Source organism: Microtus ochrogaster, chromosome 18, assembly GCF_000317375.1.
Source record: "Microtus ochrogaster isolate Prairie Vole_2 chromosome 18, MicOch1.0, whole genome shotgun sequence".
Classification (NCBI taxonomy): Eukaryota; Metazoa; Chordata; class Mammalia; order Rodentia; family Cricetidae; genus Microtus; species Microtus ochrogaster.
This window is the reverse complement of record NC_022020.1, coordinates 32,389,074-32,415,373: the sequence shown is the minus strand read 5'-3', so window position 1 is coordinate 32,415,373 and position 26,300 is coordinate 32,389,074. Positions and strand designations below refer to the sequence as shown.

General features: G+C 47.0%; 1 protein-coding gene across 5 annotated transcripts in view; it reads left to right on the top strand.

Annotated features, from left to right (window-relative positions):
* Mcc (MCC, WNT signaling pathway regulator) overlaps window positions 1-25,957 on the top strand; it is a 279,416-nt gene extending 253,459 nt beyond the window's left edge. For all 5 annotated transcript variants that reach the window (XM_026783515.1, XM_026783513.1, XM_026783516.1 and 2 more), the window contains exons 13-17: window positions 5,988-6,222; window positions 9,354-9,560; window positions 13,164-13,261; window positions 20,835-20,957; window positions 22,133-25,957. In XM_026783515.1, coding sequence (XP_026639316.1) covers window positions 5,988-6,222; window positions 9,354-9,560; window positions 13,164-13,261; window positions 20,835-20,957; window positions 22,133-22,313 — 844 coding nt within the window. In that variant the 3' untranslated portion in view covers window positions 22,314-25,957. The remainder of the gene's footprint in view (window positions 1-5,987; window positions 6,223-9,353; window positions 9,561-13,163; window positions 13,262-20,834; window positions 20,958-22,132) is intronic.
* The last annotated feature ends 343 nt before the right edge of the window (window positions 25,958-26,300 follow it).

Below are 26,300 nucleotides of genomic sequence, written 5' to 3'. Positions count from 1 at the left end.
CCCCGAACTCAGAGATCCCCCTGCCTCTGCCTCCCAAGTGCTGGGATTAAAGGCGTGTGCCACCACCACCCAGCTTTGTTTTTGTTTTTGAGCCTGGCAGTCATGTACCCCTCCAGCCAGCAGCTTGAGCAGTGAATTTGTGGTAGAATGTTCTGGCAATTAGCTGCTGCAGACTAAGGTGTCTTGATTGGTGCTGTATCAGAGCAGAGGATCACCGAAAGAAGCCCGTGCATGGCTCTTGTCTGGCTCCTCAGAAAACTAGAGCTAAACACAGGCAAGTGTGCTGAGCATGCCCAGACTCTTCATCTGCAGATTTGCCTTCCATCCTGCTCTCAGAGCACCTCCAGCTTCTAGAAAGTGATTTATTCCCCTTGACAGCTGAGCTCATCCTGCATTCCAGGCAGGGAGAGGTAATGGATGACTTAGCCCTCTCCCAGCGGCCCACAGCAGCCCCCGGGAGGCCAGAGGAAGGGCCAGTGGCTTCTCCTTCTTTACCATTATCATAATCAAATTGGGCTGTGGAACATTAAGGGCATGAAGCAGAGTTGTAATTACCTTCGCCTGATCTGCTCCCTGCTGGTGTCCTAGAAGGGAGGAAAGAAAGCTGAGCTGTCCTGGCGTGGGCTGTGGTGCTTGCCTTGAAATTCAGCTTTCTCTGAGGAAGAGCAGGGCAAGCTCCTACCTCCCAATATGGTAGGATGTGTGGACTGGGATATTCTGTACTTGTTTATTCTTCATATATAGCAAAGACAGTAGAAACCAAAACTGTCCTTTTTGGCCAGTGACCAACCGTAAGCCTCAGGTGACAATGAAACCAGATACTCTCTGCCCACTAATGTTCTTCCAGATCTCTGAGGCCATGGAGAACCAACTTCTTGTCTTTTCCTCTGCCACTGCAGCTTTTCTGCATGGTGGCAGGTGTCTGACCTCTAGGGGACACTGAGGCTAGTGGTGGGTATCTTCACGCAGCTGCCAGCAGAGTGTCTCTTGTCCTTGATCCTCACCCAGAATGCACACTGGGTAGGTACCACCAGCTGGTCCTTCCCTCACTCTGGGAGGTAGGAGCCACCAGTGTTCCTGTTGAGTGCAGCCAGATAAGTTAGGCGATTCCCTCTGGCCGTGAGGCTGGGGCGTGCCAAAAGAAGGCTGTGCAGGTGTGACTGGCTTCAGAGACCTGCCAGCAATCGTGAACATCCACCTGAGCAGCTCAGTACACAGCAGCCCCACCCCTAGGAAAATGTGAGGCCAGCCAGTTAGTTGTCTGCTGATTTTCCATTTGTTGCCGTTCTGGTGGCAGAACAGCATGGAGTCTGTCTTAAGGACCAGAGTGTTGTCATCCCTTAGCCACTCCCAGATGTCTTGGCACTGTGGGTGTTGGGCGAAGGGAGTGCCACCCTAAAACAAGCCTAGTGAGACTGAAGTCACTACCTCAGTGACTGTCTGAGAGCTGGTGGGGCCAACTAGCCCCCCAGGATAGAAATTCTTCCATACTTCCCTTTAGACAGAAGAACCAGAGAGCCCTAACTTGGAACTCTTTGAATTTTGCAGTTTCTGTTTGAAAATAAAAGTTAGCAAGGTTGTTTAAGCTATCGATGTCTTAGTTCCAAAACTAGCAGTCTGGAGATAAGATGCCCAAGTGGGTGGCTGGCACATGGATCTTGGTGATTCTCCATATTTGATTTGATAAATAACTTTTTAATGAAAGGACTGGCTCGTACACACCTGAGTTAAGGTGGTATTGTGGGGAGAGATTTCATTGCTGACGCGGAGGCTGCCTCCCAGCTGTCTGGCAGAGAGAGGCCCTGTTGTTTCTCTTGCCTCATTGTGTATAAACCCGGGATCCAGGGAGCAATCTCCACACTCCACCCTGTGGAATGCCTAGTGAACAATGCTGCCTCCCGAGCTGACTTGGATTCTGTTGCTCTTCACCTGGGGAACAGACACCTCCTGTCCCTTTGCCACTGCTGAGTGCCAGGTGGTGAGCCCTGCCTGAGGGGGTCAATACGTGTGGCATGTCTGCCACTGAATTGTTTGCAGACAGGCGAGTGGCGTATTCTGCAGGACTTGCTCTACCATACCCCATGTTGCAGGTCTGCCTGGCCCTGCCCTGATTCTTTGAGCAGCATGCATGGTTGTTAGGGGTTCTTAGGGATTGCCAGGGGTTGTTAGGGGTAGCGCTGGGAGGTGGTGTTACTTCCTTCACATCCTTTCTAAAGCACAGCACAGGGTGAGCCCTTATTCTCATCCCTTCTAAAGCACAGCACAGGGTGAGCCCTTATTCTCATCCCTTCTAAAGCACAGCACAGGGTGAGCCCTTATTCTTATCTTTCCCCCACTCTTTCTGCTCTCATTTACTCCAAGTTTCTGCCATCTCCCCCACGATTGTTGGGGTGGCCCCTCCAGGGACCTCGCTGCCTTTCCCTTGCCCACTTCATCTTTCCTCAGCATAGAGACAGACCAGAGAGACCTGAACATGCATATCTGACCAGGTCTCCTCTCACAAGCATCTAACATCCATTCTAATCCTAGAGAAGATAGGGACTGTCCTTATAAACCTTCATGTTGTGACACCCGGCTGCAGACACCCTGGTCCATCCTCCTGTTGCTGGCAGCTGGTTGTCTCTGCACTGGCCATAACTCCTTGCTGGCCAAGCTTGCTGTTTGGGAGTTCTGTGTTTTCAGCATGCTCAGTCCTGATCAGCCTCCCTCCAAATATCCACGCAGCTCTTTTTTTTGCCTCCTTTAGGTCTAGCGGGTTATCACATTATCACACAGGCCTTCCCGTTTGCTATTTCAGATAATAAACCCAGCTTTGGATTTCCCAAGTCTCGCATTTCACTTTTTGTCACCGTGTATGTCATGTCAGCTGTCCTATATAATGCCATTTGCTTATCTCTGCTACTAGAACATGAATCCCATAAAGGTTTTCAGGGCCTAGAAAGGTACCCGATGGTAAGCACCCTGATATTTCTGAAATAAATAATAGCTATGTTTATTGAGTGCTTACGATATGCTGATTTAAGTACCTTACATTTCACTTTGTTTGTTATCATAACTTTACAAAGAAAGCATTAATGCTATGTCCCAGTCAGGAGACATGAAGTCTACAGTGTGTATGATGCTTGGGTCCCCAGTGAGTGTGGCACTCCACTGTGTAAGATGCTCAGGTCCCGAGTGAGTACGGCACTCCATTGTGCAAGATGCTCTGGTCCCCTGTGAGTGTAGTGCTCCAGTGTGTAAGATGCTCAGGTCCCCTTTGAGTGCAGTGCTCCAGTGTGTAAGATGCTTGGGTCCCGAGAGAGTATGGCACTCCAGTATGCAATTTCTGCAAAGGAAAAGAGCCAATAGGAGATGCATGTAGATAAGACCTATAGATGTGGCTACATGTGTCCTTTTAAATACAGCAGTATAGTATATATGTCCAGACATACACACATGCAGTGAGCTTTAGGGATTTGAATACAGAGGCTGGAGTGTCAGGATATTCAGAGCTCCAAAGGAAGAACTTTTGTTGAATCCTTTGTCTAGGGCTCTCTAGAGACAGAATTTTTTCCTTTCCAGGCTCTCAATGGACATAAATGTTGACTACACTCCTCTATCAACATAACTGTCTAACATCTAAAATCGACCCTCACAGTATCAACTCGGCAAGTGTCTTAAAAGTGCTTGAGTACTGTAGCCCAACTAGATGGCGTAGTAAACTCCCTACACAGTACCCGAGAGTATTCAGTCTGATAGCCAGGCTCGTCTTGTTCATGAAGCAACTGTGCCTTATCCAAGGCGCACAGTCTGTTAGAATGGGCCAGTGAGAAGCCCTCCAGGGACAAACCAAGTAGAGACACCCCCAGTAGCTTCCCATCCTAGAAGTTTTTCCCAGACTTAAGACCACCCAACCCTCCTGGGTGGCCTCCACCTCGTGTGGACAGTATAGCTCCAGCCTCTCCCCTACTCACTCTGGAAGCCTTGTTTTCTCTTATATCCTCTTTTCTTGAGACAGTCTTACTATCTTGTGTAATCTGGCTTTCAGATCCTAGATTCTAGAAATCTTCCTGCCTCTGTCTCCAGAGTAGCTGAGACTATAAACCTGAGCTACTATAGTTGGCTTTGGCTTTTTCGACTTAGGTGTTCGAGTGCTGTGCCTGCGTGTATGTATATGCACCACATGCATGCTTGCTGCCCACAGATGTTCGTTCTGATCCCCTGCTGCTGACGTTACAGATGGTTCTGAAGCACCATGCAGGTGCTAGGAATCAAACTCAGGTCCTTTACGAGAGCAACAAATGTTCCTCATGCCAGAGCCTACTCTCCAGCCGGCTTTGCCTTTTCAGTGACGTATCATATGCTGAGAACTGCGCTGGCTGCTTTGTAAATAATTTCATCTTCTGAAAGTAAGGGAAGAGTTGAAGGGTACCCATCAAGGCTTGCTCTCCTTAGGGGCAGACATTAGTCACTGTGCTCAGTGACCTCTCAGAACAGGCTGAACCCACTTTACTATGATGATCAGACATAGCCAGAATGGAAGGGGGTTTTGTATGGGAAGCCTTCTCATCTGAAGGCTCTGGCAACTGTGTATGCTGAGCTCATGTGACAGTCACTCTCAGAACACACACACAGAGCAAGCTTACAGGAAGGAAAGCACGAAGTTGTGGAATGAGATGGCGCTGTAGAAGGCTCTTAGCACTACTTTACAGCCACACGAGTCAACCAGGCCCTGTCTCTTCACTTGAGCATCTAGTTTATAACAGCAGGCGATGCCACCAAATCAGATTGTCTTGTTGAGGGCTGCACGGGCCCTGCTTGCCCTCTGTCATGAGTCCCAAGCCTTTTGCAGGAGTGATCTCTCGCTAGGAAGGAATAGCAAAAGCAGAGAAACCTGTGGGCCTTCTCCGGCATCAATAGGCACAGCAGGCTACAGCTGTCTCAGTCTCCCTTTCATGGTGACTTCGTTTCTCAGAAACGGCCTGGGCCATCACAGGACCATGTTAAGGTGGGCATGCCTTATGTCTGGCATCGTCTGCCAAGTCATCATGTAGCATGGGCTGCCAGTGGCCCTCAGAATCAGCCTGAGTCCTCGAGATGGAGCTGTGGCAGTCCAGAGACATCTATTGTCAATATGCTACCATGCTATACACACTTGCTTTTCTTTTACTTTTTTTAAGATTTATTATTTATTATGTATACAGTGTTCTTTCTGCCCATATGTCTACCTGCAGGCCAGAAGAGGGCACCCAATCTCCTTACAGATGACTGTGAGCCACCATGTAGTTGCTGGGAATTGAACTCAGGACCTCTGGAAGAGCAGCCAGTGCTCTTAACCTCTGAGCCATATCTCCCACCCCACACTTGTTTTTGATTGCATCCTAAGCACCAAGCATTGCCAGTCTACCACATTCCTTCCAGGTCATTCCTTCCCACTTCCACCCCTGCAGGGATTCTGTCACTCCCTGTGGTTTCTGTATGCCAAGAGTACACCCAATTTATAGGTCATGGACACAGATTCTATAGCTCCAGTTTTTAAGCCCTGTCCCCATGTGTATGTATACACACACACACACACACACACACACACACACACACACACCATTGTTTATCTCTTTCCTCACTTAAGCTATCCCTCTTATCATCACAATTATCTATAATATTCACATTGTTTGCTCTTTTTGATGCATTCTGTCATATGATAACTTTACCTTATATCACATTATTATAGGAAACAGTTTTGTATACATGTCTTTACTTCTGGGGAATTAGTATCTTAGGATTCAATTTCAGGGTCTACATCATGATCTAAAATGTACTTTCAGTATCCATCTCTATCTATCTATCTATCTATCTATCTATCTATCTATCTATCTATCTATCTATCTATCTATCGTGTTTGTATGTGTGTGGTCTTTTTATGGATTGCCCCCTAAATAAAGTTGCGGAGAGGAGATGAGGCCTAGTGGTGATAACTCTGAAATGTGGGCTTTCTCTCTGTCCCTCAGCACCACCAGCTCTACAGCCAGCAGCTGTGACACGGAGTTCACTAAAGAAGATGAGCAGAGGCTGAAGGATTATATCCAGCAGCTCAAGAACGACAGAGCTGCCGTCAAGCTGACCATGCTGGAGCTGGAGAGCATCCACATCGACCCGCTCAGCTATGATGTCAAGCCCAGGGGCGACAGTCAGAGGCTGGACCTGGAGAATGCTGTGCTGATGCAGGAGCTGATGGCCATGAAGGTGTGCCGCAGGTGTTATTTGTGGGCCCACGTAGAGGGCTACCTCACAGGGACCTGAGAACATGGCAGCAGAGTTCAGTTAGTAATTGCCTCTGTATGGATGATAGATAGCTAGTCTCTGCGGAGAATGGTGGCATTCGTTTGTGTAGAAGTCCTGTGGGCTGGACTCTATTGGAAAGGCAGTTGAACCCTAGAGAAGTTAGAGGTCTAGGTTAACCTTCCCAAGTTAACCTACACCTGCAGCCTTTATCAGTACATGATGATCCCTGATCTCAAGAGTGGTAGAAGTCCTTATTGGGTTACCCATGCCGGTGGGAGCTGGAACAGGAGGTGACCATGGCAAAGTCATCTTAGACTCTGGCAAAAGCTCTAGTTTCCTGTCACCCTGGGCCATTAGGAGCTCTAAGTCTGTTTAGTACTGGTGCCCTCCAAGGAGAGTTGGCAGAACAGTTCTGGCCAGTGTTCTACCAAGGTCTTGGGCTCTTCACCCATGGGCTGAGCTACTTGTTACTATTTATAGAGAAATAATCCATTGACCTTCGTTGAAAGTTAGTTACACTGCCATCTCTTCGGCTCAGGATACCCTGCCTCTCAACTGAGCCACAGCAGTGGGGGGAGCTGATTGGAGCAACTGGTGCAGGTCCTCAGCTCTGGATTGGGCTGCCAGGCTGTGGTCATCATCTCTCTAAGATGCTGGTGTTTAAATCAAGGAAGATGTGGGGCAGAAGGAAGAGATGTGGGAATCCAGGCATCCCTCCTTGGTACTAACCCCTGTCCTGCTCTTCTCCATCCAGCCACTCGGCTCAGAGTGCTCACATTTCTCCAGCTGAGTTTGTAGGACTGCCTGTGAGCCTGGCCCTGAGGACATTAGCTTAGTGACTGTGTCCCAGTCAGGAGCTTCTTTCGCAGACTCTTGTACCATGTGACATGAGCTATTAACTTGTTCTTCTATTTTTCACTCCGAACATCATGTTTTCTTTTATCCATAGACTAAGCATTTCCTTTTTATAGTCCAGTCAATATGTGGTGTGACAGATTTACTGTTAATTTGGCCAAGAAGACATGTGTGTGTGTGTGTGTGTGCATGTGTTGTGTGCGTGTGTTGTGTGTGTGTGTGTGTGTGTGTGTGTGTGAATGCTCTAATATTGCCTTTGCCACTTGAATTAAACCGCACTCACACTGGACATTTTTTGAAGGTGTAGAAGTGAGCAGCTGGGAGAACCCGTACCGTGGACCTCAGGACCCAGAGCAGCAGTTGTCCGTGTTCGGGCTTGGTTTGGAAAACTGAAAACCAGCCCCATCTCCTTTTCTCTAATGTGTCCAGCGGTGTGCGCTGACCCACACATTCCCTAGCCAGTGGACGATGTTGGAATTTACCGTTTTGTTTCAACATAAAATGGTTTTGAGTAAACCCCACTCCTCTCTGGATGATCTACCTGGTTCTTTTATAATTCCCTCTCCTTTAATCCCAGCACTCAGGAGAGACAGAAGGATCTCTGTGAGTTCAAGGCCAACCTGGTCTACAAGGAGAGTTCTAGAACTGCCAGGACTGTTACACAGAGAAATCTTGTCTCAGAAAACACACACAAAAAGCATATGCTAACCATGAGTCCCTTAGAGTGGCTCATCTCCATCTCCTCTCGGGGTGGAATGTAAGTGTCTTCCTTCGAGAACATGTCTCCGTGGTCTCTGTGGGGTCTCACAGCCCAGGACTCTGGCTGTCCTGATCTCTTGTGACATGTGGATTGCAGAGGTCAAGTATTCATTTTAATATGTTTTGGCATGAGGATTCTTGCATCATCCATATACAAGCTTGAATTTTAATTTTTCAATTTAGCTTATTTCTTTTCTCATGGCCCAAGAGATGACAAGTTGCCTTCCCACAGTCCCAGAAAAGCCATTTCCTAGTGTTTTATTCAGGCAGTACTTCAAGAGTCCTTGCCGACATAGGTGGTATCATCATGGCTGTCTGCCTCGCATAGGCCATGGCCAGCTCTTTCATGGACCTAATACCACAGATACCAGGAAATCAGAGCAAACTGTTGCCTCAAGCTGCCTTGTGAGTCTCAACTGCAGACTGATGCCCGTATTTCTGGCACTCCACAGACATTCTCCTTTCCTTCCTGCAAGCTTGCTGTGTGTGTGTGTATGTGTGTGTGTTCTGAGAGTGACTGTCACATAAACTCAGCATACACAGTTGCCATGGCCTTTGGATGAGAAGGCTTCCTGTGTCTGATCACTATAGTAAAGCGGGTTTGGCCTGAGAGGTCACTGACCACAGTGACTAATGCCTGCCCCTAAGGAGGACAAGCCTTGATGGGTACCCTTCAACTCTACCTTACTTTCAGAAGATGAAATGTTTTACTTTCTGTGGACTCTTTAAACAATGCTATGTGCCCAGGGAAGACTGGTGGGCACCAGTTTTCTGGATCCTGGTCCAGGCTAGCACTTTCCTATTTTGAATTCACGTCTTACTTCAAAGAAAACGACCAGTTAAACATTTTAGATTTTCAGAAGTTACCTTTCTGTGGGTCGGCTCAGCATGCACATGCCCTTAGGTTCAATTCCCAGCAGGGACGGACAAAAGGACCTTATCTGATGGGTAATTTCCAGTGGGGGACCGCTCCTGCTAATTTCATTTGGCCCCTCTGAAGCAGATGCAATTCTAATTAGCATTCTTTGACCCTCCTGGCTCAGCTGCAGGGTGACAAGAGTGGCATGAAATATGGTGTCACGGGAGTGAAAGGGGAGTGGGAAAGAGCCTAGGCAGATCTCTTTGCATGGATATTTCCTCCACAACCCTAGCCTTCCATGCCAGGGAACTGACTCTCTCCAAAGCAACTGTGTCCATTTGGGGTCCTCTAGCATCTTAAAAGATTTTCCCTTACACCAAAGCAAAGTCTGCTTGCTTGTGATTTCTACCCATATGAAAATTCTAAGCCTACAGGATGACAAAGCAGCTGGCTTGTCTACCTATCAGCCCTTCAGACAGACGTGGGGAGATGGTTTGTCCCCAACATTGGGGCTGTGCAACCATGGCTTATAGCCAGGCCTTCCTATGCGCCCATTTAGCATGGCAGGCCCGCAGGAGTACCAGGAAAGCTTCTCATGGCTTTATGTGCCTTGTCTCAGGAAGAGATGGCTGAGCTGAAAGCACAGCTCTACCTGCTGGAGAAAGAGAAGAAGGCCCTGGAGCTGAAGCTGAGCACAAGGGAAGCCCAGGAGCAGGCCTATCTGGTGCACATCGAGCACCTCAAGTCCGAGGTGGAGGAGCAGAAGGAGCAGAGGATGCGGTCTCTGAGCTCCACGAGCAGCAGCGGCAAAGAGAAGCCTGGCAAGGTAGGGCCAGGATGGCGTGTGGGTACTCTGAGTGCAGGCATTACCGTCTGCCTTTACCAAGATGGCGTATTGGTACCCCCAGTGTGGGCATTACCTTCTGACTTTACTTTGGACCATCTCTCATGCTGTTGCCTCAGTTTCCTTGTTTACACAGGCACCAGAGGTTATGAGACATTTGTAAAGAAACCAAATCCCCATTAAAAAGCAACATCTCACATTTTATCAAAGTTTGGGCATTTTTGCACATCACTGTCTTATCAGAGAAGTGGCCTGTGCAATGGTCCCCCCCGGCTTCTAGCTGTGCCCCACGACAGCCATTGCTGGGTTGAGGTGCTGGCACTTCCATGTTGTTATCTGTGCTTATCTCCCTTAAATGTCTGAGCAAGGAATGCCAGTCTGCATTTACATAAGGAAAATAAGATTCCAAAGGTGAGAGGCCCTGCTACTATAAACAATGGGCACAGGGCTTAAATTACACCTGGCTGCCTTCTCCACCACCTAGCTCTCCCAGTGCCTTAGGAAGCAGGAAGGGTAGGTGTGAGGGAAGGCTTGGATTAACCTATATATGAACAGAGACCGGGCTTCAAGTAAAAACGTTCACAGACTCTCGTATTCACATCAGCCCCTCTCCCGCGCCCCAGGGGTCTTTGCGAGAATCCGAGATCATCCTGTCATTTTGTATTTCCCTTCGACAGCTGCACTGGAAAGAAAGAAACCAAAATGGTTCAGACCCTAATGGATTCTCTCCGTCCCTCACTCAGGGAACTGCCTGTTCAGCATATCCATCCAATATTCCTAATATCAAACTTCCCCTGACACCAGTGTGCTCAGATGCAGGACTTGCAGGCATACGCTGACTGGCTGGCTGTGGAAACAGTTTCTCACAGTGCAGTTGTAGTTATTGCAGGGTGTCTCCAGCGAAGTGGGGTACTTGAGAGGAAGGGAGGGAGGGAGGGAGGGCGGGCAGAAGGGCAGGCACTGGTATTGTGCCAGTGCTGCTTCCTAAGTAGCTATGAAATCTGAAGCACACCGCACAAACAGCTGGCAGCGTCAGCGTCCCTACCTCGCTCTGCAGATGAGCCCATGACACTCGCACGAGGCCCTCATGCACCCCACACACCTATTCTCTTGCATGCTTTGACTAGATGCCACGGCAGCCAGACCAAGGGGAACTGCTGTTGTCCAGGAGTGTCTGCTGGAGCCCATGGACAACCGTGTTCACAGTACAGTCAGAGGGTGTCCAAATGCAGGTTTCAACTGCCAGTACCCTGTGAGGTCATGGTCAGGTCCCCCAGATTAGAGGTTTAAGAGAGGGCCCAAGTAGGGGTGGGAGTTAGTCTTTTGAAGTGGATTGAGTGGAGATCAACAAGGCCTCCAGCAAGGCGAGGCCTGAGATGGAAGGGTATCAATGCATTGGCCTGAAGGTTCAGTTTGCAGTGTTATCCCAAGGACAGTGGGCAATCAGGGAAGGGCTGGAATGGGATTGGCATGGCTCAGGATCTGGAAGCTGCTATGGCAAGTGCACTAACACTCAGGCAGAGGCCGTGTGGTGGCGCTTCCTGTAATCGTAATCAGGTTTAAGGAGACATTTTCTGTTACATTCACCTTCAGAAGCTTCACATGGCCTTTTAAGTTTGCTGGTCAGTTCGGGACAGAACCTTCAACAGAGCGCCAGTCTGTCTATGTATGTTCTTCGGGTGTGGTAAAATGGAATTAGTGGGTTCTTGCCGAAGGCCCATGAATGAACATTTCCTCACAGTTTTTGGTATTTATTTTGACTAAGAGTACTGTGCTCTGCAGTGGCTTCAACACACAGACATTTCTCAGCCAGGCCAGGCCAGGCGGCTTTGAAAAGCATCTCTGAAAGAAGTGAAGTAACTGAGGTACTCAGTGCCCGCAATGTGTAATTCAGTAGAGTCAGATGGTTATTCTGACTCTCAGATATTGGCTCTGTGTATTATTTCAGTAAAGTCTTCCACTTTAGAGTCTAGGCTATTTATTGGTGTTATTTGCTGGGGATGAAGGAACCAGTACAGAGAAAAGAGCCAAGCTTTTCGGAGCAGGGTAGAAAGAAAATTCTTGGGAGTTTGTCCATCAAACCAGCTTCAGCCGCCCAAGGGAAACCAGTGTTTCCTGCACACCCAAACTGCAAAAGCCTCAGGCAACTTGGATGAGACAGGGAGCCCTGTCTGTTGATGAGTCTTTGATAGGCATTGCAATTTGAGTGTCCTATCAATTGCTTGTGGCAAAATAGTCTTTGAACTTTTTTTTCTTTCAAAATGAACAAACCATTTCTAGTCCATGGACTGTATGTATCCAGGTGGCAGGTCACAGATGAGCCTACAGCATCAGTTCTGTCCTGGAGTAGGTGATCCCGCCTATCTTCGAAGGTTCTCTCCAGATCATGTAGCTGCTTCCTAGTTCCTATCCACATTGCGTTAGGCTTTCTGCTGTTCTTGTCTATATGAAACAGACATTGTCATATATCAAAAGGCCCTGTGGGTGAAGCAGGGAGTCTTATGAAATGCTAACATCAACCATGGATGCATTAAAAGTAAAGGAGCTTCTAGAATTGGACTGATTTCCCAGACAGTCTTGGGCCTCTGAGGGCGTTATTTGGAGAGGTGCAACTCAGGTGAATGACACAGGAGAGGGAATGCGTTGGCCAGGCTACACTCAGGCACCCCCTGGAAGAGGGCCACAGTCTTTTAGAGCAGGCTAAGGAGCAGATGTGTCTCCTGCCATCAGGACTTTAGTGCCATTGTGATATATCTCTCTTCACAGTCTGTCTTCTGTTACACAGAATAAGCTTCCTATTCTCAGGCCTGGAACATAACATCATCAGTGTTTATCCCTGGTCCCTAGCCCCTAGCGCCAGCCACCCCATTTTGCAGGATACCCATTGCTTAGTATATCTACAGAGAAAATTGCTTTCTTGTTTAGACATGGCTAATGCTTGCTTGTCACTTCAAGAGTTCTGATCTTACAACCCTTGTCTGTTAGGGCATGACACGGAGTCTCTGTGTGACGCTGCTGCATGGGGCCCCTAGGAGAGGGAAGGGGGGCTTGTTTTTCTGTTGCTCACCTGAGTTTTATGATTCCATGGAACATAACAGAGCTCCCCCATCTAGAGAAAGCGAGCTGGTATGTGTCAGTAAGGACATTTATGTGTATTTGCCTTCTGAAGAGACTCACATGGGGCCTGGCTTTGAGTTCTGGATTTGCTAGCTTCTAGCTAGTAACTGGGCAGGGTAACCCCAGTGCCTGGGTTTCTTCCGTGGTGGATGAAGACAATGGTAGATAGTATAGCTGTATAGCTGCCTTGGAGGGTCCCTAGTGACAAGGGAGTAGTGGCGTGTGGCAAACTTAGACCTGTGCAGTAAGTGTCCCTCAGGGGTTTTCCTCATTCAGGGCAGCACATGATGGTAACAGGAAATCGGGGAACAGAGGAGACTATCAGATTTGCTGCCTGGCTTTCCACCAGTTGGCCCACGGGTCCCACAGACATGGCACTGCTGTCTTGTGCCCCACAGTGGCAATGGCTGTTGAAGTGCCCCTGGGCTTTGCTTCGCATCTGACAGTGACTGTGTTTGCTCTCCTCAGGAGTGTGCTGATGCTGCCTCCCCAGCTTTGTCGTTGGCTGAAGTAAGGACAAACAGTGACAGTGACCTGGCCACAGAGTTTGCCAGTGCCATCCGACGGTAAGCAACCCTCAAGCCCCCATGTTGCTCCTTTCAGCTGTGAGGGCTTCTTGGCACACTGATGGCAGCTGCTCATCCCAGCCCTTCCAGGGTGATACTGGTCTTCCTGGATAGAAGGCACTAATTCCTTACTTGTGCCCCAACACTGTAGGCTAGAAATGGAAAGACCTGCTGTTTTGAAAAGTGATTGCTGGATGTTGGCAAATAGTCATTCCATTTGCACGTAAAAAAAATTTATTGGTTTGCACGTTGCCACGACTCTTCCAGATTTGGTGATTGGTGATAACGAAAGCTGGCATCCTCCCCTTTCTAGACATCTTTAGTGGGACTGCATTCTTCAGCATCAGGAGCCCTTGCCACTGGGAGGGAGGCCTTGTGTCTTTCCTCAGTTCTTAGACATTTTCCTCCGATATTTCAGTGTTTCTTCTCCCACGTTTGACTTCTTTTCCAAAGAGAAAGAGATGCCAATGCACTTAGACTTCACAACCTAACGTCCCCTGCTGCGTTGGAGCCCAGAGTATGTCTGTCCAACAGAGTAGTATCTTCACGTTTTCTAGTACTTACATAAAAGCCAATTAAATCTTATTTAATCCACTATACCCCAAATACCACTTCAATCTGATATGTATTTTATACCTACATTACTTCCCAAGACCAAACCAATCAAAACTCAAGTTTTCAGTAGTTGCATGTATCTGTTGCACCCCATGTCTGTATGTAGTATGTGAAACACACGGTAGCATGTCATAGAGAGGGACCTGTCAGCTGGGCTTTGCAGCTCACTTCATCTTAGGTTGTAGTTGCTGTGGTGGGTCAGTTTATTTAGTTTGTGTTTATTAATTTTGGTGCTGAAATCATCTTTATAAAGTGATGTCCTCTTGTATCTTTATGAGGATATTTATTGTATTTATTCTTCAATTTCATCTTGTCCCTAGCCATCTATTCCCTTGGAATTGAGCTGTGCCCAAACGTTTACTTGCTGTTTCTAGTTTGTGGACTTGTATTTCTTTCTTTTCATTTGCTTTGTTTATTCAAAACACGGTTTCTCTGTATAGCCTTGGCTGTCCTGGAACTTACTCTGTAGGCCAGGCTGGCCTCCAACTCCAAGATCTTTCTCTGCCTCCCAAGTGCTGGGATTAAAGGCGTGCACCAGTGCTGCCCAGCTTGTATTTTGAAGCATTGCCATCAGATTGAGCTCCACCTCCCTCTCCCTCTCCCTCTCTCTCTGTTTCCATGAGGTTCTGTATAGCACGTGTGTCAGTTCATCAACGGTGCTGTTTGTCCCTGCTGGCTGACAGTCTGTGAATCAGTCTAGCTGACCCAGCCTGGGCCTGTCTTGTTGAACCAGCTGGCACTGATTCCATTCAGATCCCCGACTCTCCTTCCCACTGCAGGGGCTTTTTCTCAGTGGAGGTTTCTTCTTTTAGGAAATTGTCTGCCTTTCCCTTTTCCTGGTCACTCCTCGTTTCTGATACACAGGGGCGTTAGCTGCTTTAGAAAATCTTAAGCAGTTTTACAGAATTCTTTCCCTATTACTTCTTAGGGATTTGCTGTGGGAAATCCTGACAGTGGACTCTCCGCTAGCTTGATCCCACTATGATCCCTCTGTGTGTCTGTGTGTCTTATACCGTGGACTCCCAGTTGACTGAAGGTGACCTTGTGGGGCCTTTCCTACCTTCCCGGTTCTCTCAGTCTCTCAGCCTTTCTAAGTTAGAACAGCCCTGCATTTACTTAGCAAGTACCTCCTGGGCTGTTGTTCCATTGAGATTGCTCTGCCTGGGGCAGATGGGCACATGCCTGAACAAATGCACTAACTTCCTTGTGCCAAAGACTGGGATGAAAATCCACTCTCTGGGTCCAGTGGGGGAGCCATGTAGATATTGTATTTGTTAACTGGGCTCGTACATTTTTCAAATTCCCAAAGCCCCAGAGGGTTTTGCTGGCACCAGAAGGATGCAGGTTGTGCTGACTAAGCACAAAGAGGTTTCATTTATCCCCTGTCGAGATAGATTCCCAACAGCCAGCCGTAAGTCAGTTAGCATGGATTTCTAATCAAGAGCCAGATCTATGGAGCCAAGAAAGACCCAGAGAAGCCAGAGGAAAAAGGAAAATAACATAATTAGACCGTAAATACAGCTTTGAAACAGGAATCATCATTTCATGAGGGAGCACAGTCCAGACACCGGAAGAGGTTAGGGGACGTTTCTAACTTTAAAGCTGGAATGGAAGCAAACACCTTTCAGAAGGTGTCCTTCTGGTCCCTAGCAGGCTGAGTGGCATAGGCTGAGTGGGGTGTTTTCAGTTCTCTTTCCTGGGAGAAGAGCTCCACGGGCCATGCTTCCTGCAAAGTAGAACAGTGGGGCTCAGGGTGGAGGGAGGAGCGCTGATCCCTTCGCAGAGAGAGCCAGGCATCTGTAACGCCAGGTACTCCACCTGTCTTACTGCTCATTCCCACCCGGTTTTGGTTTCTGTTAGGCTTTCACCCTTGAGCCTCTTGGCATGTCCTTTTTCTTCCTTTGGATATAAAACATCTTTTATTTGCTTATTTTTTCTTTTTAAAGATTTACTTATTATGTATACAATGTTCTGCCTGCATGTATGTCTGCAAGCCAGAAGAGGGCACCAGATCTCATAGATGGCTGTGAGCCACCATGTGGTTGCTGACCTCTGGAAGAGCAGCCAGTGCTCTTAACCTGAGTCATCTCTCTAACCCCAGAGTCCCATGCTTCTGATATGACTTTCATCTGGCCTGGTTTTGTGCCCTTTGTTTACACAAACATCTGGTATGCTGTATGGCTGCTGGTGTGGCCCTGAAATCCCCCCTGGCTGGGGCAGGAAAGATGCTTTCTAGTCAGGGTGATGTGACTTTTACTGGTAACTATGAATATTTCTCCACCTGAAATCTCTCTTACTAGGATCCAGCAGACCCTCATAAAAATCGGCAGAGTGATCTTTCTACCAAAGTGAATTGGAAAATGGCAGCCACAAGAAGGGGCTTTTCAGAGATGGCTCTTCCCTGTGCAGATGTGCCTAGGCTGCCCTCAAGGACCTAGCACAGCTGACCAGAGTAGCTGGCTGTTTTCCCATCAAGGCACGCAAAAAGGCAGCTGCTACCTCCACAGTATGTACTGGTCCAGGAAGATGGGAACCCCTGAGCTCCTATGACCACCATACCTGGGAGCAAGCTAAGTGCTTTGGGAGGCAAACCTCCTCAGGTCAGATGTGTGAGGTGGCAGCCTGTGCTGATGAGGTCTTGCTGATTCACACGAACAAAGCTCTTCATTCTCCACATTGGGAAGCAGTGTCCACTACTGTCACCAAAGTACCTTCAAGTTCATGTCTGACGAGGGTGCGCCAACAGTGCTGGATCACCAGGGCAGGAGCCACAACAGTCAGGGTCATCACTACACCTCAAGTCACGTGTTTCAAATGCTTCTCAACCCAGTTTATAATCCAGCCATTCCAGATAAATAGTCTTTCTGAGCCTGGGCCCCGGTCCCCTCCTATTCAATCTCTGGAAACCCACATCTCTCAATCATCACCCTGGGTATCTTCTCTGCGTCCACAGTGGTGCTAAGGGCCCATCAGTGTCCTTGGAGCACTTGGCTGTTAGTAAGATGCTCAAAATTCAGAGTCTCAGTTGCAACATCATGAACATACTTGTGGAATCTTCGCCAAGAGGGAGAAAAAGATGCTATTTGTTTCAGTAGCTATGCATGAATACTCTTCTAACCCATACACCTAAGCGGATGGGTGAGGAGAAGCGTGGGCAATCCGGGCGTAAGGCTTCTCGGCAGCAGCACCCCTGAGCCAAGAGCAGCAGGATCTGCACTTGTTAGTGGGAGCATGACTTCGAAAGATGCCTTTTAAAAAATCTACACTAGCTGGTTCCTCACACTCAGCTGATTTATAGTAGCAATCAAGCGCTAGGAGTGGCGCCAAAATATTCCATAAATGCAACATGGGTCTGCAGGATGCTAATGAAATACAGAGTGGGCCTGTGGATTCATTAGCATGGAAATAAATTGCTGAGGCCCAGAGCCAGGGGAGGTAAAGACCAACACCCACCCAGGGGTTTGAAGTGGTTGTTCCTTGAGTCATTGAGATGTCCTTTGTCACTGTCTAGTGATTCAAAAGCCCAGAGTTGGCAGCCTCACCGGGAACAGCACAAAGGCAGAGTGGTGAGGAGCGCCCTGGTACGTGGCAGTCACGGACAAGGTAGCATTGTGCCCGTGATCTTGCCAAGTTCATCTCTTGAACACTAAAAACATGTTCCTCAGAGAATCTGGGCAAAAGGACTGCTGCTTTTCTCCTCCTGCTGTACCTCTTGGTAACTCCAGCTCAGCTCAGACAGAACTAGAGAACCTCGTTATCTGGGGACACATAATCCTGAGCCCACACGCCCGTGCTCTTAAGCAGAGTCCTGTTTATTGTACATCCCACTTATCTCCTATATGAGTCAGAAGCTTTTTTAGCAAGGTGCTTAAGCACCTGGGCTCTGCTGGTAGATCCCAGGGTGTGGACGCCAGCCAGCTCTGCAGCACCCAGACCGGGCCTCGGATCACTCATTTGTCCAGTGAGCACAAGAGTCATGCTGATGTCAAAGGCTTCTGTGAGAAGTGATTTTATCGTGGAAAAGGACTTAAGGATAGCTGTTCCAATCTGCTGCCTGGATAGTCTAAATGCAAGCAGTTAAGAGAATAAGGTGGTGGACATGAAGGAGAAAGAGATCAAAGGGACCTTAGCAAACCATGGTACATCTAGCTGGCAGTGACGAACAGGAAGGAAGAGGCAAAGTGCTGTCACGTCCTGTCTCTGGGCCACTGCTGACGGTGGCATGAGAGTGATATTTAAACTGAAGAACGAGCAGAGGATTGGGAGACCATCCCAGAGCAGAGCCTTGAAAGTAGAGATGAGTCCACATGCATCCTTCCAAGTTTCAGTAGAAGGCACCAGAGGGAAGTATTCTGACCTGGTTTTCCACACTGAAAAAGAGACCTGGCTGCTGTGTGAAAGCCAGATCAGTAGGAGGTCGCTATGCTTATCTAGGTGGGACAGAATGGCAGTTTGGACCTGGTGGTGGTGGCAGGAGAAGGGGGCATTAAGTTAAGACTTGTGATACACTGGATGATGAATGTAGGTAGGTGGTGATGGAAGATAGGATCTGGTTATGACTGTACACATGGTAAATAACGGTGTTGCCATTTGTCAACGCGAGAAGTGTGACTTAGTGTAGAATGTCAAAAGTTCTCCTCTGGAAATTAAGCTAATGATGAGGTGTGGAGCCTAGAGATCCGAGGAAAGGCCCGGAAGTCAAGATTTGGCCATATACTTTTAAGGAAAATAAATGGCAGTGGACAAAAAGAAAGGGTAAGAGACAAAATCTAGTCCGACCAAAGTACTGAGTGATTCCCAATGTTCAGAAGTGGAGTTGAGAGGGAAAACAAGGAAACGAAGATGCAGATGGACTCTGGGCCCTGCACTGTCCAACGGCCCAGAGGGTCACGATACAGTAAGATACAGTCAGGGCACTGACTGTTGTACCTGGCTCTGCGAGTCATTCCTGTGGCGTGGATGCTGACTGGAACCGAGTACTTGGCAGGCGAGGAAGACAGACAAGACCTGAGTAGACAGTTCCCGGAGGAACCCGGCCTGTAGGTGCACGGCTATGACTCCTTGCTGTTTGATCTGGATTCAGTTGTGAATGGCTCTGTGGTCTGCTGTCAAGCCATGCAGGACGGGATATATGCTCACCGGAGACTTAGCTGAGTCACAAATCGCTTCTCCTGGCCTTAGAGGACACTCAGTTCTCCCGCTTGTGTACAGCTGCGATTCTGGCTGCCAGTCCCTGGGCTAGTCTTACCTCAGGGGCCTGCTTACCAGCTCCTCCCCTACCTTACAGGCAGCTGACTTGATTTCCCTTAGTACTGATAACCCCACCTCATAAATGCTTTGTGGGGACTCCTCTGCTTGGAACTGTGACAGCGCACACTGAACCACCTCCTACCTCCTTTGTGGTAAGACACCACCTTTTATGACCATAGATACTCCATTTTCTGATGAGGTGCTGCTACTGGAGCGGGAACACTCATAAACCTGAACTGGACTGTTGGTCTTCGAGTCCTATTATAAAGTTATTCTGTTTTCACCTGATGGTATTCACAGCAAAAGAAAACAAAAACCCCAAGAGATTGTGCAATTCTTGGTAATCCCTGGAACACTGTGAACGCATCCGTACTGAGGTAGCAATTTGTATTTAATTTTCTCATGTGTGAAGCCAAAGAAAATGCTTGCGTTGGCATTCTGCTCTACATACAGAAACCACGTAAATTCTTCCCGTTCTGATAGCCAAGCACATCAAGTTGGAAACTGGAAGGAACAGGACGTTAGAGGTGGGGAGTTCAAAATGACTGAGACAGGCAAGTGGATTCTTAGATTTTCCAAGTCATCCTGTGAGTGGGAAAAGAGCCAGAAGTCCTCTTAGTTTCCGAGGGACCTCAACTGGGGCCAGGCCCAGGGAATCTCAGGACTGGCCGCCATGCAGTGGAGTTTAGAATGAAGGTTGCTTCTCCAAACTAACTCTACCTGCACCTAGACAGAAAGACGTAGCCAGGTCTAGAGTGTGCTCATCAAGGACAAGCAGCAGAATGCTAGACACGCTCAGGGGGTGGGGCAGAGGAGTCACAGCTGTCTCAAGATTAACCATCCCTGCTGGTTTCTCTCAAATAGGATTTGAGAGAAATCCGCCCCACTCCCATTTATCACTTCAATAAGCGATAGGGCGACTCCAGCTACTTTAGGCTTACAGGCTGATAACGTGAAACACAGTCATGCGGTCTGCACAAGGGGTTGGTAAATGTTCTTTCCTTGTCTGCGGCTGGGAATGGAGAGAAGTACTGAGCTGAGTTCTTGATTCATCAACAAGAGGCTTCAAGCAGTCGGGGGAGGGGTTCCCTTCCTTCTATGTCCCCATAATTCTTTTTCTACTATCGTCTGAGCTACAAGTCGCATACATCATTTTACATTTCCTAGATTCCATTAGAGATGCAAAACATGTGAAATTAATTTTAACAGCACAGAGTGTAGATACCACTTGCTCAATTCCTAGCATTGCTCCCTTAAATATGACTGAATAGCACTATAGTATTTAACTCAATATAGCATTATTTTGGCTTGTTGTCAGGATTTTAAAAATTGAGCTATTTAACTTTATTATTGAAGTTTCAAACTGCAGTCTCCATTTTACACTTACATGGTATCTCTTTCACACTAGATTCGCAGTTACTTCAGCATGGCATTGTTGGGATCCTGGCAACTAATCTACGCCCTCTTACTATAGGTCTGTCCTTCTCAAAACAGCCAAAAGGGCCCAAGTTTGAGGTGTTGCCGATTTTTGGATCTTCAAATAAGTGCCCTAGTTTCCTGGTGTCTAGTCTTCTCTCGTGGAGATGTCTGAGTGGTCCTAGAGAGGCACTTCTGAGCTGGCCACACTCTTGTTACCTTGGGCAGCTCCCCCTGCCTCCTTCCCTCCATCACCACTGCCTACTGATGGCTGCTGCTGTCTCTGATACAGGGAGAAAAAACTGAAGGCCAGAGTTCAAGAGCTGGTCAGTGCCTTGGAGAGACTCACCAAAAGCAGTGAGATCAGACACCAGCAGTCAGCAGAGTTTGTTAATGACCTGAAGCGGGCCAACAGGTAAAAACAAAACCCTCCTGTGGGGCCCAGAGCCTGGGCATAGCGAGATCTTTCCCTGTCTCCTGGGAAGTGAGCAGGGTCTGCAATACAGTTGACCAGAAAACCAGGGAAGTAAAGGTATACACCATTTCCGATGAGATGGGCTTATGAAAATGAAGTCTATTGTGTTTTCTTCTTGATGTTTTCTATGATAAAGATTCTGAGAATTGGGGAAAAAAAACTCTGCGTTTGAGCCAGTGTTTGCAGTTGGCAATCAAACCATCCATTACAACAATACCTCATCTAGGGGGACAGTTTAAGGTTCTCAAGACTCTTAAGAGCTCAAACCTTTGGGGTACATGATCTTTATAAATATTTTAAAAAATGGGACTTCAGAACCTTTGTGCCTATAAGATATCTATTGATACTTATTATATTAGGAACTAAAACTGAGGCAGACTTTTAAAAGTATTCATTTGCAAAATTCAAGCTTAGTAGACACCGTACTATTAGGAAAACTGCTTTCCAAATTGTAATTAGGATGGCACATTTGAATTTTGTAAAAATGCCTACCTTAATAGGTCACCTGGATTTCCGTCTGCTTTGCCATCAAGAGTTTTAGGATCCCCAAAGGGTGTGTGTGTCAAGCCACACTTTAGGGGCTCCAGCTAGGGTAACACAGTGTACCTGAAGGGAGCTTCTGTTCTATTTTGGAGCAGAGAGACTATGGGCTTGTTTTCAGTCTTGCTACAATGGGCAGCGGTCCAGGGCCAGTCCACAGGTCTATGTTCCTTAGCGGACATCATTTCCGTACAGTCCAAAGCACTGCAAAGTTGCTGCCCTTCTCCTGGGTGAGAGAACACTTTCTGTCACTTACACTTGACCATCTGCAGCTAGCAACCATGAAACAAGTACCTAATGTCTTTATTTGATTTTCTAGAACTCAGCACCCTCATTCTTACCTGTTTTGGAGTGATGGCCAGTTTGGCCTGCTGGTTGGCCCCTGTAGGCTAACACAGCATACAGCCTGGGCCTCGATTAGTATGCCTACGCCAGAATCCCAGTACTGTACAGTTTCTAATCTCTGGGCTTTGGATCCCTACGGAAGAGGCCTCTGTGCTCCCCAGCGCCACACGGGAGAGGGTGTCAAGTCATTCCTTAGTATGAATCTACTCACTTCCCTTGTTCCCACACAGTAACCTGGTGGCTGCCTATGAGAAAGCAAAGAAGAAGCATCAAAACAAGCTCAAGAAGTTGGAATCTCAGATGATGGCTATGGTGGAGCGACACGAGACCCAAGTGAGAATGCTCAAGCAAAGAATAGCTCTGTTGGAGGAAGAGAATTCCAGGCCACACACCAACGAAACCTCGCTTTAACAGGCACTCAGGCCCCGAAGTCCTGCCCCATGGGGCAAAACTCCAGGAGCTCCAAAGTCCTCTGCAGAGAAAGGGCCCAAGGAAGGGGAAGACTGCATAGAGGTCACGGTAGAGGTCAGGGGCTCCACTCCTGGCCTGAGTGGTCATGACAGCACTGTGGATAGAGGGACAGAGTAGGAAGCCTCTCAGCCCTTCCTTCGCCCAGTCTCCAGATGCTCCAGGACTGGCCACAAAGGGCATCAGCAATGGCTCCAGCTAAGTGCGTAGCCATGTCGTTTCTGTTCTTACCACTCACGCTCTCACTTGCTCCGTAGCATTTCGGTTTATGTGGATTTCTGAGCCTTTTTTTATTTTTATTTTTTTGCTTTTCATAGACTGGACTTCTTTTTTTCTTCCTCCTCCAAGGGGAAGGTGGCAAGTGTTTTGTGTCTCCAGCATCTAGGGCTGGCAGCCCATCGCAGCAAGGCTCTGGCTTCCAGGTCCTAGGGTACCAGATTCCTGAGATACAGTCAAACAGAGAGATTAGTTGGGAGTTACAGATCACAGGATGGCACACAGTGTCACTGGTCATCCCAGACGCACCGGTTTCAAGTAGAACATCGTCAAGGCTGTGTGTAGACAGTTCTGCACTGGACAAAAACCAGCTCATTTTTATTTTATAGTGAGGGCTAGGGCTGAAGTTGTTTTAATTTTTGTCTAATACTCTTGATGTATGTAGTGAAGCCAAGATTTTGCCAGGGGTTTCTTCCAGAACAGTGAAAAAAGCTCTATTAGCGCTTTCCCAGCCCCAGGGCACTGCAGTTCCTATTCTGAATCAAAACCTAGAGTACCTAACTCTCTTAAAGGCAAGAGGCTTTGCATTGTTGGACACCGAGGAGACCCTTAATGTTGTACAAGATGGTTCCTACCTATTTAAGAGTGCCACAGAACCTTTAGTTCCCAACAATCAGGATGCTTAACTGGAATGGGAAGCTGAAGCAGGGATGACAGTCACCCTGCTGAGAACCTATGCTTCTAGATCCATAGTTCCTACACACAAAAACAGACCCCAAAGCAACAATCCTACCAGGCCTTAGTCTGAGTTTCTAAGTGAATAAATATATGGTGACTTATAAAAATGTGGCATTTTAGCCTGGCACATGGTTTTTATGTAAGTGATAGGGGCTATACAATCTTTTCCTTGTAATTTTCAATCTTTGAGGGTTGATGCAGCAGGCATTTGATTGTGTGAATTGTTGCACTGATTAAATACATGATAGCAGGTGCCTGAGTAATTTTTCTTTTTGTTTAACCTGGCTCTTCCAAACCTACTTTTAAATAGGAAATGGTTTCCATTAACATGTCTATTATGGTGAACAAAATTATCTTTATTTTAATTTCTATGAGGCTTAAAGCCTTCAGAATTTTCTATTTTTGAAATGCCACCACCAAAGTCTTTAGTGTTTCTCTCTTTAGGTAGTCACTTTTGCTAAAGCCACTTTCGGCTCATAAGAAAATAAGCAGAGCAAACAGGTCCACGAGGAACCATCTGAAAGTTCCCAAGTAGGGCAGCAGTCCCAGGAGACATCTGTCCGTGGCTGACTCTGGTCTGCAGCCACGACCCCATGTGCACCAGCCACACTTGCCCTGCGACAGGAAGAGAGTCCACAGTGGACTCGCAGCTAAGACTGTCATGGGATCAGACAGATGAGGTCTATTTTATCCTTGTCTCTGTAGCATACACACTCGAGGTCTAAGTGAGTGTTACGTGACCCATGCTCATCTGCTGACGTGGCACATTTCTTAACGTGTGTGTGTGTGTGTGTGTAGCCTGACACTTAAGGTTTTGCTAGCCAAGGTGCTTAGTCCTCCTTTCAAATGCGTGTACTTACAAGGTCTTCCTGAGTCTGCAGCAAACTTTGCAAGGGCTTTGGAAAACTCTGAAATGGAGCTTTGGCGTGGCTCTATAAAGAAGAACAGTCTAAGGCATAGCCATAGGCTTTTATTTATCCCAAAAACTGTTTAAGAAGGGGTCGAGTAAGCTTACCACCATAAGGGAAACAGACTAGTAGATGTCTTCTAACTACTACAGACATTACCTGAACAGGGGGGAAAATACCTTAGTTTGCTGCAGGGCTGGAATGCCTGAGAACCGAGAACCACCAGGCTCCTGTATATCTGTACCCCCCATGCCCTATGATTTAAGTTCTGTGAACTACTTCAGAGCTGCCAGGAGTCCGGGTTATCACTTCATGCTTTAAATGAAAGGCAGAGAAAAGCATCAAGATAGTAACAAAAACACCACTATTTGTCAAAAGACTTCCTCCCATAAATGCTTTCAATTATGAATGTTTAACTCAGAGTATGTCCCAGTCATCATACGAACACAGTGCCCAAGTAAAGCAAACGACACCAGTGTTCCCTCAGCATACAGTATCACCTACTGAATTACACTTATTTTTTTAGAGGCCAACAGAGAATAAACTCACTGATAGCTAGAATTTCGGTCCTTGTCTTCATTAGGATTTGGTCCTAGGGAGGGAGTGGGGTACAAAAGCTTAAGTAACGTTAGTATTTTCTATTTTACGCAGCAGCTTCTAGAACAAGATCTAACTGTGGTAAAAAAAAACAAAAACAAAAAAAAACCAGCAATTAATTTTGTGTTCAGCAATAGAACAGCTTGCAAACTCTGTAGAGCAGGCATGGCTGGCTATAAAAACATTTCCATCTTTGACATGTGTGCACAAATGAACCTGTGTTTATACATAGGTCAGGTTGAAGTCCCTGAACCCGTGGCCTCCTACTTCACTTAGCTTTATTTTCTAACACCTCTGCACTGCTGCCAACAGCCCATCTGACCTGAGATGCTCTGACCCTGCCGTACCTGAGCACTCTTCTACAGAGGAAGACATTTTCATATACGGGCAAGTGCTACAATTTTGGTCATCCAGTATACATAACACATCATCTGATATTTCACACGTGTACAAAGAAAAAAAAGCCGGGTCCCAGAATCAAGAACCATGGTTGGATAATGACACCCAAGAGTTAGCATTTGATCTTCCCAATCTCTCATCTGAAAATTACTGACTAGGCCTGCTCACCAACAGCACATAAGTCCTGTAGAGAACTTCACACCCATACAGACGCTCTGGTTAGGAAATGTTTCTGCTCTATCATTCACCTTTTGAAAAATGTTGTTTGTCGAGTCTGTAGCGTTCCTTTGCAGTGCTCCGGTCAGGACACCCCCCTTAAGAGCTCTGAGAGCCTAACTCTGTCAGGACCTGATGCAAAAAGACTACAAAACGTGTTCACTTCTATTTCTAATCTGCTTTTAGACATATTATAAACTTACTTTGCATGAAATTTAACTTTTTTATTAGTTGAAAATGTGTTTTTATACCACCTGAACGTACTGCTGTTAAAGCACATGTGACTGTCTGCATCTGTCAGGCCTATTCTGCTTGTACCGGAAGTTTTACTCGGAAGTGGCTACTAAACACACTGTACTATACCTTGTAATTTTTTAGGCTCACTTGTAGCTTTAAATGTTTCCAGATGCCTTTAGTTTTAGCTGCTGTAAAATAGCTACTTTGTGTTATTTGATATAGAATTGTTTAAAAAAAAAACTCCATTTATTTATACAGAGACATTTATAATATTTTACAAACGTTCTTATATTCTGAATAAATATTTCTAATTCCATGTGGTACTTTGTTTAAATTAAAGAGTGAAGACGTTCCGTAGGGTATTTACCAGTCATACATGTAAATACAAACCAGAGATTGCTTACACTGAATCAGGGGCCCTGATGGAAACAGGGGCTCAATGGAAAACTATTTCAGATCAGATCAAAAGAACAACAAAACAAGAACAAAATTCTCATTTATCATCAATTTTTATTTGGCTGTCTCCACAAACAGCATGAACAGGAGGTTCTCTATTGAATGATCTTTTTAAAAACTAATCAGAACATCAAATGTAAATTATGAGACAGCAGCTTCCTAG